Source organism: Truncatella angustata, assembly GCF_020726525.1.
Source record: "Truncatella angustata strain MPI-SDFR-AT-0073 chromosome Unknown BKA67scaffold_6, whole genome shotgun sequence".
Lineage (NCBI taxonomy): Eukaryota > Fungi > Ascomycota > Sordariomycetes > Amphisphaeriales > Sporocadaceae > Truncatella > Truncatella angustata.
Window position 1 is genome coordinate 2643879 of NW_025763386.1, and position 18220 is coordinate 2662098.

Here is an 18220-nt window from a genome sequence, read left to right on the forward strand (position 1 = left end):
TCCCCCAGCACCCACGTGTTCCTGGGCCACTCGGCGACAATGCGCACTATTGTTATCTTGCTCCTGCGACTAGTCTAGACGCTGGCTCGATCGCATTCATGAGCCCCCCTCCCATGACACTGGCGCTCGCGTCGAGGAACGCACCTCTGAAATGTCCTCACAACGCCCTGCCATGCTCACGTTCCCGCCCCGGACGGGGGGTAGAACGGATCGTTCCGCAAAAGCGACCACGCCGCGAGCCGCACCCCGGCCTCGTTTATGCTCATGTCCCGGCAGCAGTCAAACTCCAGGACCCACAGACCATGCCCGCCTATATGCCCGGACTACTCGAAGCGAGCAGGCTCAGCCGCACCGGCCGTGACGTCGGTGTCCTCGGCACGGCCGCACGATGTAGTCGCTGCTGGCGGCTTTGGCCTTGATGGCGTCAATCAGCGCTGGGGTGCAGTAGTACCTATCGATGAGGAGGTGCCGGGCGTGTTGGGCGACGGGCGGAATGCGCTGTGTGCCGAGAGTGCTGTAGGCCGGGTACCCGTCCGGAAAGCGGCCGACGTTGCTCGTCTCCCAGCTGGCATGCTCTAGCAGAGAAGGTCTAGCATTTCAATGTTAGGAATGAGGTGTGAATATGCCCCATACAGTAGCTGCTGTGGTAAACATCGAGTGGTTTGGTGTGAATCTTGAAGTCGTCAAGGAGAGATCGGCCGAGTCCTTCGTCTTCTTGTTTGAGCACAGTGGATGTAGAGTGGAGTGAGTCGTGTTCGGGATGTGCGCGGCTCTATACACTGCCGCAGTTGCCGGCACCGATGCGGCCGTAGAGGCGCTTGAGTTGCGTCCTTGGTAGAAGAGATCGTGCTCTATATCCTGAGCTAGAAATATTAGTTCGTTGTAAGATTTGAAAATGATGTTTGTTTTGAAAGAGATGAGACTTCCAGATTAGCAAGGAAGAGGAATGTTCTTACAGTTGACTCCTAAAAGCTTCACCATACCTGACTCACAATGCCAACGCCGAATTTAGAGCTTTGTAGAAGAGAGGTAGTGCAATATCTGCTGAAAGGCCGATTGAGTTAGATATCATGATAGTGCCGATTCTGTCACCGAACTGTAAGCTCAACATTGGACAGACATAACTTGATCGGCCAAACTATGATTACAGAGTTTTCCAAAGTGGCATTGACTCCAACACTCCCTGGTCTGAACATGATCATCCGTCTTATCCTATATTATTCTTCTAAACTTTCATTCGGCCGACTTCTGATATAGTGACTTTCCAAGTTACTATGTGTTGTGTTCGTGGAAGCGCGATGGAAATAACATGAATAACACACGCGGAATTCTGTATGCACCACTTGATCGACCTTCAAGAGGAACTCTCCAGCGACCGGCGCTGATACGAGCAGGTTGGAGCAAAAATACTACGTCCAGCCCCGCTCTGGCGTTGTTGACGAGAATGCCACCGTGCCTGTTTTGTCCTCATCGTCCCTATGGGTGGTTGAGGTGTTTGATGAAATACTTTGAACCTCACCGTGTAGTTCAATATCGCTCTCCCATGGCTGACGGGCTGGTTGAAGCGAGGCAGCCCCATCCGAGATATCCTCGTAATGGTTCCTCCGCGCGGATCTGGATCCCGAGTGCGGCGTGACTGTCTTGCTTGGAGTGGACTTCTGACTCGTACCGAACACCGACGGGACAAGCTTCGCAAATACCATGTGGATGGTGGGCAAGCATAGCACGATGACCGTGACTTTCACCTCGAGCGATGTCCAGATGACGGGGTTGGTATAATCCCATGTCGGGTTCAGTGACTTGGCGAACTGTGTCAGGTAGCGCAGTCGGAAGCAACTCGCTAGGACCACGAAGATGCCGAGGCTGAACATGAAGAACGTCATAAGGCGCTTCTTCAGCGACATATTGAGCTGTGCAATGATTGGTAGCGGCAGAACGAGGATGGTGATGTCTTGGGCGATGCCAATCCCGGCGGCGGCATAGGCGAGGGCATTGACGTCCAAGCACTTGTGCTCGCCGAAGTCTCCAAATACGCCTTCCCAGTTGTAGTTGATCGGCCAACATTGGAAGATTGTCATCAAGATGATAACTACCGCTGACAGCACCACCCATGCCATGACGATCCAGCATATCATCCGGAACTTCGGAAGGGCGAACACTCGAATTAGGAAGAAAAGCAAGATCACGCGACAGAGCGCGAGGACTGCGGTATAAAAGAGCTCATCAATAAAGAAGAGCTGTGTTGGTGTCAGTAGATCAACCAAGGCCCCGAATTATTGATGTCGTACCTTCAAAGCGGTCTTGATTGTTGACATTTCGAGATCCCAAACATCATGTCCGATCGCCGTGATACGGACTATAGTCATAGGTTAGCGCCTGAAGATGTGCGGTGGACGCCGGGAACGAGTGACTGACCATAATTGCCGAGGACCATGAAGGTCACGAAGAAAAATAGTAGAACGAAGGCAACCCAATCGTCCGTCTCTATCTTCCTCGTCATCAACGGCCGACTGACCAGCCGCACCAGCAAGCATATCAATGACACAGCATCGAGTACGAGAAACGGGGGTATATCTCCGGTCTGGTGTCTTACCGGTTTATCGCATGCTACTTCGTCGATCTTTGCAACCTCTATAGCACATTAGCACGATTTGAAAATGGTTCAACCAGTTCCAGTGTGAACCTACTTAACCTGTCTAACACCGTGCAATTGGCTGACATACAGTCATTGACGGCAGCGAGGAGCGCCTCGTTAGTGCATATACAGGTCGAGTTTGTGACGACTTGGCACTGAGATAATGGAACCGCTTGCAGAATACAGTTGATCTGATAATCGTGAGTTGAAACCTAAATCCAGAATTGCTCTTACAACTTACTCCACAAGTTGGTATCTCGTCCGCATAATCGAGAAGACTCTTGGCGTGACAGAAATTGGGTATCAGAGTCGCAAGAATTACAACAAAATGTCCCAGCTTCATGGCTTCATTGACTTCGTGCTCTACGTCTTATTCCAGAACATGCTTGTCCGTACAAGACAGCGTCAGCTTCGAGTCTCGACCGTCAAAAATTTGCTGTCGTTTATTTCAGGCCAGCGCAACCAGGCGATACGGCGATACGGCGATACAGATTGTGGAAGTAGACAAGGGATGAGGACCATGCCATATCATTCTGCAAGGTGGCATCTTGGGTAACCCTGTGCTAACATGGGAGATATGCACGATTCCGGTAGCCAATCTGAGATGCAGACAAGGTTTCGGCACTTGTCAGCTCCATCATGTTTCCTTTCAATATAATAGACCAGGGGAACCATGTGGCAGAACTGCACCAGCGGTGTGAAATCGAGCCCTAGCGTAGGTTTCGTAATCGACTGCTCCGCCGCAGCGTGATAGCGTGCGTAAAGTTGATGAGCAATTGTGCACTTATCAACCGACTAGTTGGTCATGGTCGGATGGAAAAGCGTTAGAAAGGCGGCTTGAAGTGCGGAGATTCGTTTACACAATGCGCACTGTTTATATTTTACTGAGTGCAGGACGCTTCCCTGGTGTGGAGGAGCTGATGTCGAATAACAGATATCATGGGCTGTGGATCATGTTGTAGTGGTCGATGCCAGTCCTTTAGGGATGATCCTTGTACGACGGCGGCACATTGTCAGTCATGTATATTCACGAAAATCTGTTGCGTTCTTCAGATCTCCATATTGGCGGTGTCGTTTGCTTCTTGACTGTAAGCTTGAGCTTGTTCTGGTGGTCAGACTGCACTATATATATATAGCGTGTCCTAAAGACCGCAACACGAGGCGCCAATAGTTAACATTTTCTCATCGTGTCCGCACAAATCCGCATCACTGATAAATCCACCACAACTGTGCCGATCGGATTAAATATATAATAAATTAAGAAAAACACCTGAAGGAGTGGTCACTACGCAGCAATCAATGAGTATGCCTTGCATACTCTTGCTTGACGGTTGAAACAGGCCTTTGATGATCAACAGCTAGAAAGGCGCCAACGAACCTAACGATACGGGTGATCGACGTTCCAGCCGAAGTGCATCTGGGGGTCCCGTACTTTTGCAGGAAGAGATTGGCTTGGTCTTTTGGACCGATGCAAATAATGGTATAGAACTAGTCTGGCCACCGGATAGACGATCAAAGCGCAACTTTCGCACCACGTGGGTTAGCCGTGAAGCTACTGCAGCAACAACATCGCATTGGCAGGACTTTGAGTCGCGTATGGAAGACGGTCAGAGCTTCATGAGTTATTTCGCCTTCAAAACACAACATTTAAGAGATCAAGAACCTGACTTAAGGTTTACAATCCATACTCGAAAGATCAACCCAGGGGTCCCATCCTGTCAATCGTGCTGGCAGCACCTCGCCACTGTTTCGTGTATGTCGCGCAGATATATCCAGCTGCTGAATTTACCAGCAATGGCAAGTCATATTTGACGAAATTTCATTTCGAGAAGTCGTGTGGACGTACTGCCCAGATTAGCAACACTCTCCGGCCTAAGGGACAATCCGCCATGCCGGACCCGAATGTAGAAGCATTCGGTCGAGTGCCTTGTTCTCACGTTCGTGATGGCAAGCTCATTCTAAAGCCATCTTGGCCAGTCGGAACATATTGAGGCGCATATAGACAAGCCATGAAGCGTATTAGACTCTCACGATAACTTCCTTGGCCCCACGTGCTCTTATGGTACCATCGGAAGCCGGCTGAACCAAAGCGATGGCCGGTATTGATTTGTTCTGATAACACATCAGTCCATGTAGGCAATTTCCATCTATCAATATCAATACATTGTATGGTTCAATGAAGACGATTCTGCGCCAAACACTGGTTTCACCATGAGCACAGCCGTGAAGTGAATTCGCAAGCTCCTGTTTCGTGAGGGATTGGGTAAATGATTTCGTTGTGTTGGTTTCGAAAGACACAATAAGGGCAGGTACTCGATAGATAACCGTATAATGGCCTGCCCTCATATCTGATGCAAATAAGACTACGACTGATCGACTTGTCTTCAAGCAAAGCTCTGGTAGGGAAAGTGGGCACAACAGTTAAGACACAGGCTCGCTTCTTGGAATCAAATGCCGTTGTGCCATATGCTTCTTTTCTTGTTCTTATTATGTAGTTTCTTTTAGAACTTTTGTGGATTTTACCGATTGTAGAGCCGTGTCATGGACCCCTGTAATACCAGTTCGAACGACTTGCCTTGAGCAACCATCTAAAATCTTTCCTTGTCCTTGATCGGGATGTCGCTGCCAGTTTTGTTCTTGTATTGACCGCGAATGAAGTCAGAGATCTGCTCGTCCTTAGCCTGCTCTGCAGCGCTCTCGTTATCTTGAGCTCCCTGGCCCAAAACGTTCTGCTGGACCCAGTCGACACCTGGAAAGTCAGATCAGCAAGTATTTGAAGCCCGCACGAGAGGTAGCTTGTATGCTCCAACGTGACATTCCGTGATCTTACCCTTATCAAGAGCATCCTCACTCTTCTCACTCTCCTTGCCGCCTCCAGCCATGCCGTTCAACTTGTCCATAAAACCGCCGCCACTGGATTGCTGTTCCTGGCCCTGGGTAGTGGCTTGCTGACCCTCAGCCTTGTTTCCGCCGGTGAGCTTGTTGACGAAATCCATGTTGATGGTTTGGTGATAGTTTTGCTTGGTGGTGTTGAGAAATTGATTGCTTGTGATGGGAAAGGATTTGTATGACAAGAGAAGCACAAAAGGTCTGGGAGAATTATAAGTGATTCCGGTCAGGATATTTAGTCCTTTAGCCAAGGTAATGGCTGAAAGTAAGGTGAATGTATCGACGTCTAAAGGTATCACGGTGATGTCATCGCCAAGAGTCGCGTGTCAACCCCGCCATTTGTGATTAACTGCCTTGCTGCAATTGAGTCCCATTAACAGGGACTACCACGGAAGCATTGGACCTGAATGGTTATCAAACCGGGAAACTGCGCCTTGATGCGTGAGATCGCTTGAGGTTATCTGAGGAAATGTCATTCGCTAATCTGCTTACGTAGTAACTGCCAGCTGCTGTGAATTGCCCCTCAAGCGCGTCTTCTACGCGATCGCCTGTGTACCCCGCGCACGGAATAAGGCCGACTGACCTGGGGTCTGTAATGTCTCTCAAACAAAGTAATCACAATGATGACGTTTCGGAACCCATGGGGCGTTGACCTTTCGACAATACAGGACTCCTGAATATTCTTTCAACTCTGTTTGCGGGGCTTTCTTTTATTTATTCTCCTCCTTTCTTTTTTGGACGCTATTCCTGCGGACTGGCACAACTGGAATCGCGACATGTGTGCGAACCCATTCTCAAGTATGACCGGTCATATTTGCAGGCGAATATTACTCTCGTAGCCAGCATTCCATCACAGGAGACTGGCCAGTCTTGCAGATATATTCAAGCGCTTCACAATGGGTATCGGGTATGTGTACTTAACGAAGCATCATCGCCTGAGAAATAGCGAATTGTTTCCGCGTGGTTACCAATCACATTTGTCATTCATGAGTAAAGCTCCTTACAGTCGAAATGATGCACAACTTCAGACTTCAACGCTGTGTGGCGCATGCCAACGGCAAATAGACGCAATGTCACGCAGCACTTGCTTCGTAACGGGTCACTGTTGAGTGCACATGAGCGCTGTGCAATGCGAATGTATTGAAACCTTGACCGAAACTACTGGTCGATCTTTGGGTTCTGCAAGTGCCGTCGCGGCGGCCTACACTTCGGTTAACCAGTGATATGGGATGCTCACCCCGAATAAGGTAGCAGGGGAATTGTCAGTTGTAGAGCGAAGATAATCAGCAGTTTCCAGCTGACCATGACCTAATCGCAAATTCTCGTCCTCTTGACATTTCGTCTAGCACAAGTTGTCTATCACGGTTCTCAATAATCCGAAATTTCAATGCAAATATAGATCTTCGCGACCCCCAAATGGTGCTGGCCATGCCGTCCGTTAGCGGTATATAGCGCTCTATTAACGAACCAGTCTAACCCAACGCTATGAGCAAGCGGGAGGCGGTCTCTCTTTTTGGCGTAGTGTGAAGGCCTATCAATTCCTATTCTATGGTGATTCAGCGCTCTGGCAACGACCTGCGTCAAACTTTGCCCATGTTGATGTTGGTGTCAACTTGGCTTAATGCACGACGCGCGAACGAAGCTGCCTTCGGGATGAATTGACGCCAGTTTGATGTCATCAAAATGGACCATGATGGACATCCAGCCTCGGATATAAACTGTCGGGGCTTAGATTGAGTGTTTAAATATGACTTCGAGGTCCACTGTGAACAAAGACGACTGTGTCAGCTGCCCTCTAAGTTGTACTTCAGATTCATGGCAACATTAGCTTCAATTTGCAATATACCCCAGATCTGGCATTCTAGCGTTTGCTGGCCTGCTTGCTAACGAAGCTGTAATAATCTCAGCTTCCTGTGACAACGCTACTCCAGTAGAAGAGAGATAGCTCGCTTTGGGGCTCGTTGGAGGACTTGTCGGCAGTGCTGGGGATCTTCTAGGCGAAGTCAAAACCCTCCTGAAATGGCGCGACGGACGCAACATCCATCCTGAACATCTTGGAAGGAATCATACCAACGGCTACACCTACAAATATCGCTCAGGCTTCAACTACACTAGAGGCGACCTACAGCACAACCCCAACTAGCATTTGGGTCAATATTGGTGTCCAAGTCGAAGCTGACGTGATTCCGAACGACATTTTTTGCATAGTTTTCAGCTCAAAAAGCGGTGCCGGAGAGAATTCACAAACCAACGAAAACACAAAGAAGCTCGATATACTTTGTCTATCTTGAGACCGACCCAGGCGATGCGCCATACTCCTTCAGTGAGGCCACCCTTCGTGCGGCCATATAAATCCCCAGCTCTTTCACATACGGCTCTAGCCACCCACAATCTTTGTGCAGGCACTGGCTCATAAGGCGGTATCAACTTCGCCTCTAATCTGCGGAAACTTCTCACAGGAGTCGACTATGCTGAGCCAGTTTGGCTGAACATTCTAAATGCCATGTTAGATGATGCTCAAGCAAATTCGGAATGTATCGCTTACGTGATTAACTACATGTCGGGCTTCAGCCAGCAGAGTAACGTAAGTGTCATCTTTTGGTCGCAAGGCGGCCTCGATACACACTTGGCGTTCACCTTTTTGTCTTCTACGCGTAAGTTAGTATCGGACTTCTTGCCCGTATGTCCTGATTACCATGACACTCTTTTACCAAATATCCTTTGAAATTTCGCGAACAGTGATTCAGCCCCTGTGCTTTGTGATCCCTCTGTGATTCAGCAGACATACATATCTGACTACATCTCGACCCTCTGGGCCAACGGTGGTGTCAGCGCATATGCCTACTGCGACGTTCTACTCTTCATTCCTCGACGAGATTATTGAGCCGTAATCTGACACTGGCGCATCTGCATACATTCGTAAGGGCGCGGCGTCTACGTCTCTAATGATGAGGTTCAGGTTGTATACGCTGGTTACCAAGGTGGCACTTTCTATATGCACGCTGGAGTCCTCTACAACCCACTTAAATATGCACTTATCGTAAACGTATTGAACCATGATGGCCTCGGTGCCATTTCCAGCATAAAAGTTCCGGAAATATGCGCTTCCAATGTTGCAACACTAAATTCGGGGAGGCTGATGCAAGGGATGAAGGAATATTTGTTGCGTGACATGGTTGGAGACGATAATTATGACCGCTAGTGCGCATCAGTGACTTACGGATATAAAGCAGGAATGGTTTTTATGTAGTGAAGGTCAGTGACACCTATGGATCATCAATTCACTCAGAACATTGAGGGCATGCAGTACCGCAGCTAAATGTTAGAGTCACAACATGAACACTGAATTGCCTAAGAATAGATTGAGGCAGCTAGAGTGACCAGAAGGTTTTGTTTGCGATGCGGTCAGGTGATGTAGCTCTGTAAGTGGCGGAGACCAAGTGTATATGTAACAATCCTTATGCACTCTGACTTTTTGGACCAGGAGGAGGAGCAAAATGTCTTTCAGGAGTTAGATCTGCTAGCTTATGACCTCCTAATGTACGTACACAGAGAAGAGAAATCTAATCGTGTCAGTATTACTGCAAGTCCAGTTATATCTCCATCAAACAGGGACGAAGTCGTACGCCTTGACCTCCAAGCTGTCGAAGTCTAGCGCCATCTCGGATTTTATCACGGATAGTCTTGCCGTTCGTTAACACCAAGAATTAGACGAAATTTCAGTATTCGTTTAGTTGTCGATTCTGCTGGCCTTTTTAATCAAATGAGTCATCCTCAATTAGAGAGGCTTGGTTTAGCAGCATTTTAGGTCTGTCACAACTCAAGAAAGCAAGCGAGCCTCCATTATTTAATGAGATCGGCGAAATAGCGCAAATCGGTATTCGTAATTCAACTTAAGCCTACGTAAGGCACTGAATAGCTTATTCCTGAATCGAGTTTTGATAAGGTGTCAAAGCAAGCCGAGGGAAAACATCCTCTTAATAGGGGCGTTACACTTTAAAAGCGGCAGCATTGACGCTTAGACGACTGTAGCGCCAGTCAGGCCGGGCAGAGGGTCAGTCACTTTCATAGAGACTTTAAGCCACCAAGGTCGGAGGGAAACAAGATGGTTGTCATCTGGTCAGCCAACGATGATAAAGATTTTGGACTAGCACCACTAGCGAAGAAAACAGCAACAGTTCCTGCAAGTTGCGCCATACACATTATCCCCGAACTTGGAATACGCCGCTTCTGAAGGATATGAACCCTGGGATTCCCAGCAGGAGTTTGAGTATCCCTATTTCGATGACAACATACCTTGGTGGTGATATTCGGTGCCTCCATAGTTTTTGAATAGATAAAATGGAAGTAGCCAACCATCTCGCGATCTATACACTAGGGTTACTATGCAGGCTATTCTCATCAAAGAATTTGACTTTTACGCAGCCGTCCAACACCTAGGCCGCTTAGCCACCCATCTTTTTTGATATCAGGTGGTTGGCCGAAGAAACAGACGCTGCACAGTGGAGGACCGCTGATATGATAACGTTGACATTCATAAATACTTCGTGCTCATTCACCAGCTGCTATCCTGATTTTGCGACTTAGTCGCCCATATTCCCTGATCATCCTTCCTGGCCTGGACTGTTTCTGATCCGGGTCCGTGGAAAACTGTCAATTCTACAGGAACTCATGCAAGTAAATGGCCGCATTCTTGCTCAATGGCCCCCTGTTGTATGAAGACATCTGGCACCGCAGGACTATTCTGTACAGCGAACTGAAGCGTATGTGGCGATCGTGTCGGAATATTGGTGGGCTTCGTGTCCAATTCTGTCCTACAAACTTGAATAGTTCAACGTCGTTGTATGGGGCAGAGGGGAAAAAAATAGGTCGGAGCTCCGGCATTACTCAAGCATGAAAACCTCAGTGACCCAGATATTTCGGATTGTAGCGCTACTCTAGATTAATTTCCCTGACAAAAGACAGAACCCGAGTTTTATTAGCCGCTCTCTTCCCAAACGTAACTGAAAAAGTGTTCAAATTCGCCATTTGCCAACGGCTCTTCTTAGTGATGTGATAGCACCACTCGACTTTCATTCGTAGACTAGTGAAAGGATGGTAAGTCAAAAGTCGATTTCTGAGTATGTGAGAGCTAGTAGCGCTCAGAAGAACAAACGGATGCATCAAAGGCTACTATATCCGCCTTTGTTAAGGGTGATTATTTTAGTGCGATAAGTATTAGGTGCATATGGGAAACGACGCAACATCAGTGGCCCGAGGCGTAAGGCAGCAGAAGAGCATAAATCCTCAAATGTAGTTCATATACTAAGCTTAGAGAAAGTTTATCATCTATTCAGGAAAAAAGAAGCCACATCTATACGCCCGAGTCATCTTGCACCACAGCATTTGCTGTTTGATAATCATTCCATGCTGCGCAATTACTCTCCAGACGCTCTGCGTCTATCAGCGGTGCCAGGTCTTGTGCTCGCTCCAGAAACTGGAGAGCAAAGCCTTCGCTCGTGTGCCAGCCAACGTGGCAATGCATGAGCCAAGCTTGTGAATAAAAATCAGCACTACACCTCACAGATTTGTAGATTTTAACTCACCTCCAGGGTTATCAGTCTCGAAAGCAATAACCAGGTATCCACTGGAGAGTAGCATTGCTGTATCACGGCGAGGAGGATTGTGTAGGTTGAGAGTGATGTTGTTGTTAAAGGTACCGTAACCCTGCCCGAGGACAAGAAAATCATGGCCATGTAAGTGTATAGGATGAGGCCCATCCATGAGACTTTGAATGACGATGTAAGCCCATTTATTAGCCTCCGGCAGCTCGATGAGATTTTTGGACGTGAGAAAGTTAGTATTATTATTGTAGGTTTGGAGCAGTGTTGGATTTTCCCAGTCCACGACCATGGTACTGGAATTCAAATACCACCGGAATAGGCCTTCATCATTAAACCAGCCGTATAAAGATTGAGTCTTGTTCCAAGTGGAAGCACCCACATCCTGAGCGAAATACGGTTTCAGATTCGTGGCAGCTTCATCTTCGCAGCTATCGGTATAATTGTAAGGTTGTGAGGTAGGTGTAGACTGTGACTCCCCGTAGTGTATAACCCCTTTAATGTTATCTGGGGCGGCATTGTTGCTGCAAGTTTCTTGGGGAATCGCTCGAATCCAAAAACTGGAATTTGGGGCGTCATCTTGATCAGCTCGAACAATTACATCATAACGTTGACCTACGGTAAGTAGTGTTAGTCAAACCTCCTTATTACTGTATAAAAAATTACTGAACATACCCATGGCAATGTCCAAAATGTTTGTAGTATAAGGGTGGATTGGAACAAGGTCATTGGCGATGACTTGAAGGGTGTGATTATCGATGGAGAACTTGAAATGTGTGTCGATAGCGGCATTAATTAGCCTGATCCTATACGAGGTTCCCGCGGTAAATGACAGGTTCAGACGCTGGCCAGTCTGTCCAACAACATCACCACCACTGTATACATTTGTACCGTTGAGCAAGCCGTTATCTAATTCGAATGACGCACCGGTTTGTTCGATAGTATGCAATGTGTCAACGGGTATATGGCTCCAATCGTTTAGAAAGAGCACCCCAAGATCCTCGTCGTAATTTGCTGCGCTTGGACCATTGATAACAATGCCACCAAAAGCACCAGCCCATGCCTGAAGCCCAAAATGAGAATGATACCAAGTCGTTCCATATTGTTCGGCTTTCCACTTGTAAGTTATGGAGGATCCTGGAGGTGTAGGACACTGGGTAATGGAAGATACTCCGTCGTTTTGATTCGTGTAGTTCTGCCGAATGCCATGAAAATGGATACTGGTGCCGTTCTTCGACGAGGTCAACGAGTTAGTAACATGAACAACCACGGTGTCCCCTATGAATTTAGTTATCAATTTAAATCAGAGGTGAAAGCAATTGAGACTCACCCCAATCCGCAAATAGAGTTGGGCCAGGAATGCTACCGTTAATAGCCATAGAATATCTCTCAACACCGTCGGGGGCAAACATGCCATCCGTCAGCTCTAAGTAGTACTCGCGTGTCACACCAGTATCTAGAGAAGTAGATATATAATTTGTGTTGATCGAGTGTTCGCACCACTCCGATCGTGTCTTAGCGGTGTTGCCCTGACATGGTGAAATTCGATCCGTGTGCTCTTTGGAAGGAACACAAGAGGATTTTGTAAGCGAAATGAGAATGGAAAAAACTGAGACAAGTTGGTGAATCATTTTGTCGTACAGCATAGTCGATGCCCATGAAGCATAAAAAAACACTCTACAAACGCGTTCAATGTATAAGAGAGGATTGTGACACGACACAGATGAGCAGTTGCATATGTTAGGCTATCTATCATGGTGGCCATCGACGTTTTATATGGGAACGTACTATTCAGTTCTAGACATAAAGTCACTTTAGATGCTGCTATGGAAGTCAAAACTTAACGTGGGTACTTTCGCATGACGATGTTGAATTGTGCTAGCATCAACGGAAACCGGCAAGTCCTCTCGCCGCGATATCCATTGGGCGACTTCTGAATCTGTCTTTAGACGGCCGTGATCTCAGAACGCAATCCAACATTTTGCCCGTACATTCCGCCAGTTCTTAAGGCATTGAGCCTCGTAGTGGAGTTCAATGAGCCCGGCCATCGGTGTCTCCTCTGCGTATTCGCCGATGCAATCTGCCATGACTCGCGCGTCGTCAGTGGGTTTGCTCCGTCGGTCTTGCCTTTCACAACTCGCCCTTTTCGACAGAAGGGCGAAAGTAGGAGTTCGTGGAGTTCTTAGATCGTACAGCCTCAATAGATATTCTTGTGGATCTGGCGGGACTTATTTTGGCTTCGGCTTCGGTGGGCCGGCTGAGCCCAAGCGTTGGTGGTCCACCCGCGGACAGCCCGCGCTCCGCCTGGAATAGTATGAATCGGAGATTTTGATAATAGTTTGCTTGTGAGTCATACCTCAGGACTTCCATACGTAATTTTATGGCAGAAACAGTTAACGAGAAGGGATTAGAACCATAGGCAAGTATCATCCACTAATTACTCAGCGGTAATGAATGTCAAGTGCCTTGACATGAATACTAATGATGTAAACAAGTATGGAAGCAAAAAGGTTTGGAACCTCGCTTCTGCTAGTACGCATCTTCTCATCTGCTACCTAGAAACTTTTCATAGCTCGTCGCGTCACTGTTGATATCAATTCTGGTCAAGAGCGTTCTTTCTCGATATTTGTTCGATCAAGCCTCACATCAGCCCTTTTAAAATCAGTTAGCGGATTGCAAGCCAGCCTTCAAGCATATTTCAGATATTCAGACCAATGGAACCACTGAGTACAGGCTCTTACAGCCTGAGCATCTCGCCGTTTCAATTTTAATCTAGTGATTCCAAGCAGCTACAATGGATAACCTGATAAAGATGGCTCTATTCTAAGTCTACATATAATACAGAGTTCCAACTCTAGTTATTTCATTGGATACAAGGTCTACAATCAATTTATTGACGTTATTTAATTGCTGCGTATTAATCATCAATCGAATAAAGATCCTATCGGGTAATGTTATTAAAGGAGCAATGCTCGCGGCGATGAGGTTTCCTTTTCCGCCCATGAATTCTTGGCGCTAAGCCTTATCATATTTATGTTCCCTTCTGCAGGATATGATTTTGCAATAGTCTATGTTATAATAAGAGAAGATGAAGAAAGTCCTGTTTTGAATGCAATAGGCGAACTCGCGGGTTGACTTGCATAGAAATTATTAATACAGGAGCCTAATAGGCAGAGTGTTGGATGCATACAATAGCTACCCAGCTGAAGACAGGCGACTGTTAGAGGCTGGTGGACGTCGGCAAAGGCATCTGCAGTATATTGACGAAGACACTAAGATCAGTACAGCACAATCGCAGTCGTCCCGCAGCAATGTGTCGCGACGATCTAAGAGTCTCGTCAAAAACGTTGCCGACCCCTGTCTCCTAAAGAAGCCCGTTAATTATTGCGCCATAGCGTATAGAAACCGTCTTCCTAACGAGTTGCAGCATCAGTTAGGCGTCATATACAATCAACAGTACGGCCAAGACATCTTCCCTCACAAATTCAAGAACGAAATTGCGTCATGCCAAAGTGGCCCGGTCACCACCACCAGACCACATCTTTTATAGCAATGGAGACGAACGCAGAAGAGAGGTGTCGTCGACTATAATGGCTAGAAAGTATTATCCAAGCCTTGTTTGAAATCTCATATTGTTTCTGGTTAGAATTAGCCTGAAACTTTCTGGTTCACTGGACTCATAGAATTCTTATTACGAAGGGAGTTAAAAAAGAAATTGTTCACATCATAAACCTCAAGTCGAAATTATTATCTTTATGCTGACATTTGGATCCGATCTCGAGTGCCTTTCGGGTGTGTCGTCAGTTCATCCACAGGTACTTAAGTATCATGAATGCAAGATCCTTGACCCCTACTTCTTTAGATGGGGGAATTCCCAAACCAAGAAGTCCCGCCCCATTTCGTGATAATACACTAGACATTCGCATGAGATCTGCCAGTCATTAAATTACAATCCTACGACCTGGAAAATATGGCTCGGATGAAGCGATGGTGATAGAAGTAGTTTGTTCTGGAATATTCAAGACCACGTGGAATCGTGGTTTCACTATGAACAATATTCCCAGGTTTATGTATTTCCAGGAACTCTGCATTACAAACAGCACTACAGAATTGTATCCAGTTTGAAGCACAAACAAGTATTCCCTTTGTCTAAAAGGTTACAAATAGTTCTTCATTCATTCTGGGTACTGCTCTTCATCCCCCTATCCACCATCTCTTGTGTAAAAGCTAAAGGTCGCCTGGTTTACTGAGCTGTAATATCTATAAGCGAGACTCCTAAGATTATTTGACTATCATATTCTCCACTAACGTGCAAAGTTTGCCATCAATTGTTTCCATTTTATGCACCGCGTAGGAGGTCGAAATCTATGAAACGCATATAATGTCCAGGAACTTTGATAGCTAGAGATTCCCTAGCTCTCAATGCGATACCAGTGAGTCAGATTGGAACCTCGGAGCGAACAATCTTGTCAAGATAGGACGAATCCATGAGGATTAGATATATTGATTACTTGGCTAAGTATTAGTAGTTAGCTACGTTTTGCGGTAGCAAACTTGTCATACATCTAGTAGGTGGCTGGAACTCTATTACAACAAGTATTCCGTAGAATGGCACTCTCGCGATGCCCGTTCGAGTGTTCGAGCCAACCTAAAGCTTCTGCATCTGGCTTTGGCTTCCCTTGCGAGATGTGGTGATTCTCTCCCAATCGTCCATTTGGTTTCAAGTACTTTAGGAAACATGAGTCAGAGACCTCGGATATCTCCTTAACGGATGGCACGATGCCTTGCAAAAGTACGTTGATGCACTGCAAGGGCTTTCCTGAGGCATCAAGCTCAATAAGCTGGATGAAGATGTGAATGTCGTAATCAGTCTCGTTGGAAATATGTAGCAAAGCCCAGGAGTATCCAGCGAGCTAAGTGACCTTATCCAATTTTTAAGGGTATACTGCCCCTTCAATTTCGGCGTTTTATTTCTTCACAACTATCGAAATCACTGATTCAATACCAGTGTAGACAATTATAGAGTCTCAGGCACATTACGTATGGTATCATGTGGATAAATGATGCCTCCACGAGCTAGAGTTGTCTACAGAAAGCTGGCGCTCCTTCCAAGGGAGCGAAGGCTGCCAAGTGAGGAGGTTGCTCCGCTGCGATGAACCATGATGGCATCTAGAGCCAACTATCACCTTCTAATGCCACATTATCGGATCACCAGTCCAATATCGCAGCGAATTCTATGGCATCTATTCGTCTCTGCCGTCAACTTACCGATCCAACTGCTACAATCACTCCTCTAAAAACTGTGGTAACCAACCAAATTTATTCAAGGAGTAGTACAGCGGGAGCCAAATGTATGGAATCATACCTTCGGAGCCCCAAGACACACGCAACTCGACGTCGACAATGGCATGTCCCCTCGCTGGCCGTACTGCAGGATCCAACCTTTTTATGTTTATTTTCATAACAGCTGACCTGTTCCCGAGGGACCCGAGTCGACCGGGGATCATGTACAGCCCGTGAAGACCGGTTGCATACCTTCATTTGCATTACATTCATCAATTAGCGGTGCAGATCTAAACTAACTGACCAGTGCCTAATTTGCAATACGGACTCCAGATGATTATGGCCGGGACCTTCTCGTCACCGATAGGCCGGAAGACATCGCAGTACAGTTTTACCCCATCTCGCATGGGAAGCACGACATCTTTCTCGAATACGGTGTCTGCATCGAATGGTCTAGTAGGGTCTTTGCGGCGGTACCATTTGTGGAGCACAGTTGTCGATAAATTGAACCCATCATGAGGACAACTAGCCTTATCTTTCAGGCCTGATAATAGGACCGACGGGCACTTCAATGTCAGCAACGTTTAGCATGGTGGATGTTGAGACTGTTGGAGAGTGATGGATATTGGTTACAGACTGATGGTACTAAACACTAGTACTGGGTATGGTGACACAGACTGGACCTTGCCCCGTCCTATGGGTACTTTTGTGAAGCACATAATTAATCACAGCAATGTATCGAAGGGTGGAGCCGACGACTCCGATTAGTCAACTAATGCTAGTGGATCACCGGGTACCACACGGGACTCACCAGGAATCCTGGCCGCGTCATAATATTGGAGCAGATCAGATTTGACCGCGAGAGTACAGAACAAACCTGTATAGCACCTGAATGTTCGACACCGCAGCTCGGTACTCGTGCTACATCATGGCGCTCCCAGCGCAATCTTGATACCGTAGCAAGGCAGAGCTACCCATATCAGTCATGAGTGGCAAACATACTCGAGCTATGAGCATAAACTGGCAGAACAAATGGTAGAGCGTCATGCGGTGCTAGCAACAAGTAGAAATCATAATGCTACTGATGTAATCATGCAACGAGTCCTATCACAATCTTCCAGCATCTGAATAATGCATGTGCGGTATCACTTACCTCTAATGCTTGAGAAGTCCAGAGCTGATTAATAGATTTTTCTTGTTTGATGTCTTCATTCATGAAATCCTGTGCTGATTTTAGAGGCGAGTTATGCTCAATGAGGTAGTTGCACGGTAAGACAAGAAATGTGACTTATAAGTTGAAGTGGTGCACAAGCCAGCTAGCAGCATAGCAGTGTGTTCCATACGCACTCGCCGCTCGCATAACTGGTTGAAGGAAAGATCCACGAGCCCTGACGCAAAGTCTAATGCTAGCATTGTGAAAACATGGACTTTATACCTAATAAATCTACAGATTCAAAGTTTATGCTCGAAGAAACAATTGTGAAAATGCCGGCTGATATCATCTACCACTTGCCTTCTCCAATCTGAGTGAGCACGACACTACAGTGCATTCCAAACCAGATGAGAAGCAGAAGACATGGAATTTGGAAGGGCTTTCAGCATTGCAGCCGAATATCAATTGCAGAACCCATTGAACAGTTGCCTAATGTTTGTTGTTCAGCCACAATTTCACTGCCTTGTTTCCGTTTCAAGAAGTGCCCATATGCCTTGTGGTAAGATACATCTGTCATGATAGAAAGCCCAAATTTTATGGAGGTCAACAGTATTTTGTCTGCCCAGCAAGTCATTCATGACACTAGCTTTTACATGAAGC

At 46.8% G+C, this 18220-nt stretch overlaps 5 protein-coding genes across 5 annotated transcripts; 1 reads left to right on the top strand and 4 right to left on the bottom strand.

Moving 5' to 3' along the window:
- Positions 1 to 1278: 1278 nt before the first annotated feature.
- Positions 1279 to 2721, bottom strand: BKA67DRAFT_648155 (uncharacterized protein; the record flags this gene model as incomplete). Its single annotated transcript, XM_046105977.1, has 4 exons — positions 1279 to 2237; positions 2289 to 2356; positions 2416 to 2631; positions 2688 to 2721. 4 exons carry the CDS (start codon positions 2719 to 2721, stop codon positions 1410 to 1412), a joined length of 1146 nt encoding a protein of 381 aa, XP_045956554.1. The 3' UTR covers positions 1279 to 1409.
- A 2502-nt stretch (positions 2722 to 5223) lies between these two features.
- BKA67DRAFT_661029 (uncharacterized protein) lies at positions 5224 to 5631 on the bottom strand (the record flags this gene model as incomplete). The annotated part of the gene is made up of 2 exons (XM_046107744.1): positions 5224 to 5384; positions 5466 to 5631. 2 exons carry the CDS (start codon positions 5629 to 5631, stop codon positions 5224 to 5226), a joined length of 327 nt encoding a protein of 108 aa, XP_045956555.1.
- Positions 5632 to 8027: 2396 nt separating this feature from the next.
- Positions 8028 to 8726, top strand: BKA67DRAFT_538098 (uncharacterized protein; the record flags this gene model as incomplete). Its single annotated transcript, XM_046100430.1, has 2 exons — positions 8028 to 8108; positions 8484 to 8726. 2 exons carry the CDS (start codon positions 8028 to 8030, stop codon positions 8724 to 8726), a joined length of 324 nt encoding a protein of 107 aa, XP_045956556.1.
- A 2151-nt stretch (positions 8727 to 10877) lies between these two features.
- BKA67DRAFT_680798 (multicopper oxidase) lies at positions 10878 to 12783 on the bottom strand (the record flags this gene model as incomplete). Its single annotated transcript, XM_046108903.1, has 5 exons — positions 10878 to 11056; positions 11110 to 11739; positions 11800 to 12402; positions 12455 to 12653; positions 12766 to 12783. The coding sequence occupies 5 exons, from the start codon at positions 12781 to 12783 to the stop codon at positions 10878 to 10880; spliced, it is 1629 nt and encodes a 542-aa protein (XP_045956557.1).
- Positions 12784 to 16313: 3530 nt separating this feature from the next.
- On the bottom strand, positions 16314 to 17820 carry BKA67DRAFT_538100 (uncharacterized protein; the record flags this gene model as incomplete). Its single annotated transcript, XM_046100431.1, has 8 exons — positions 16314 to 16358; positions 16393 to 16424; positions 16490 to 16659; positions 16708 to 16973; positions 17219 to 17377; positions 17410 to 17460; positions 17561 to 17629; positions 17755 to 17820. The coding sequence occupies 8 exons, from the start codon at positions 17818 to 17820 to the stop codon at positions 16314 to 16316; spliced, it is 858 nt and encodes a 285-aa protein (XP_045956558.1).
- Positions 17821 to 18220: the final 400 nt, after the last annotated feature.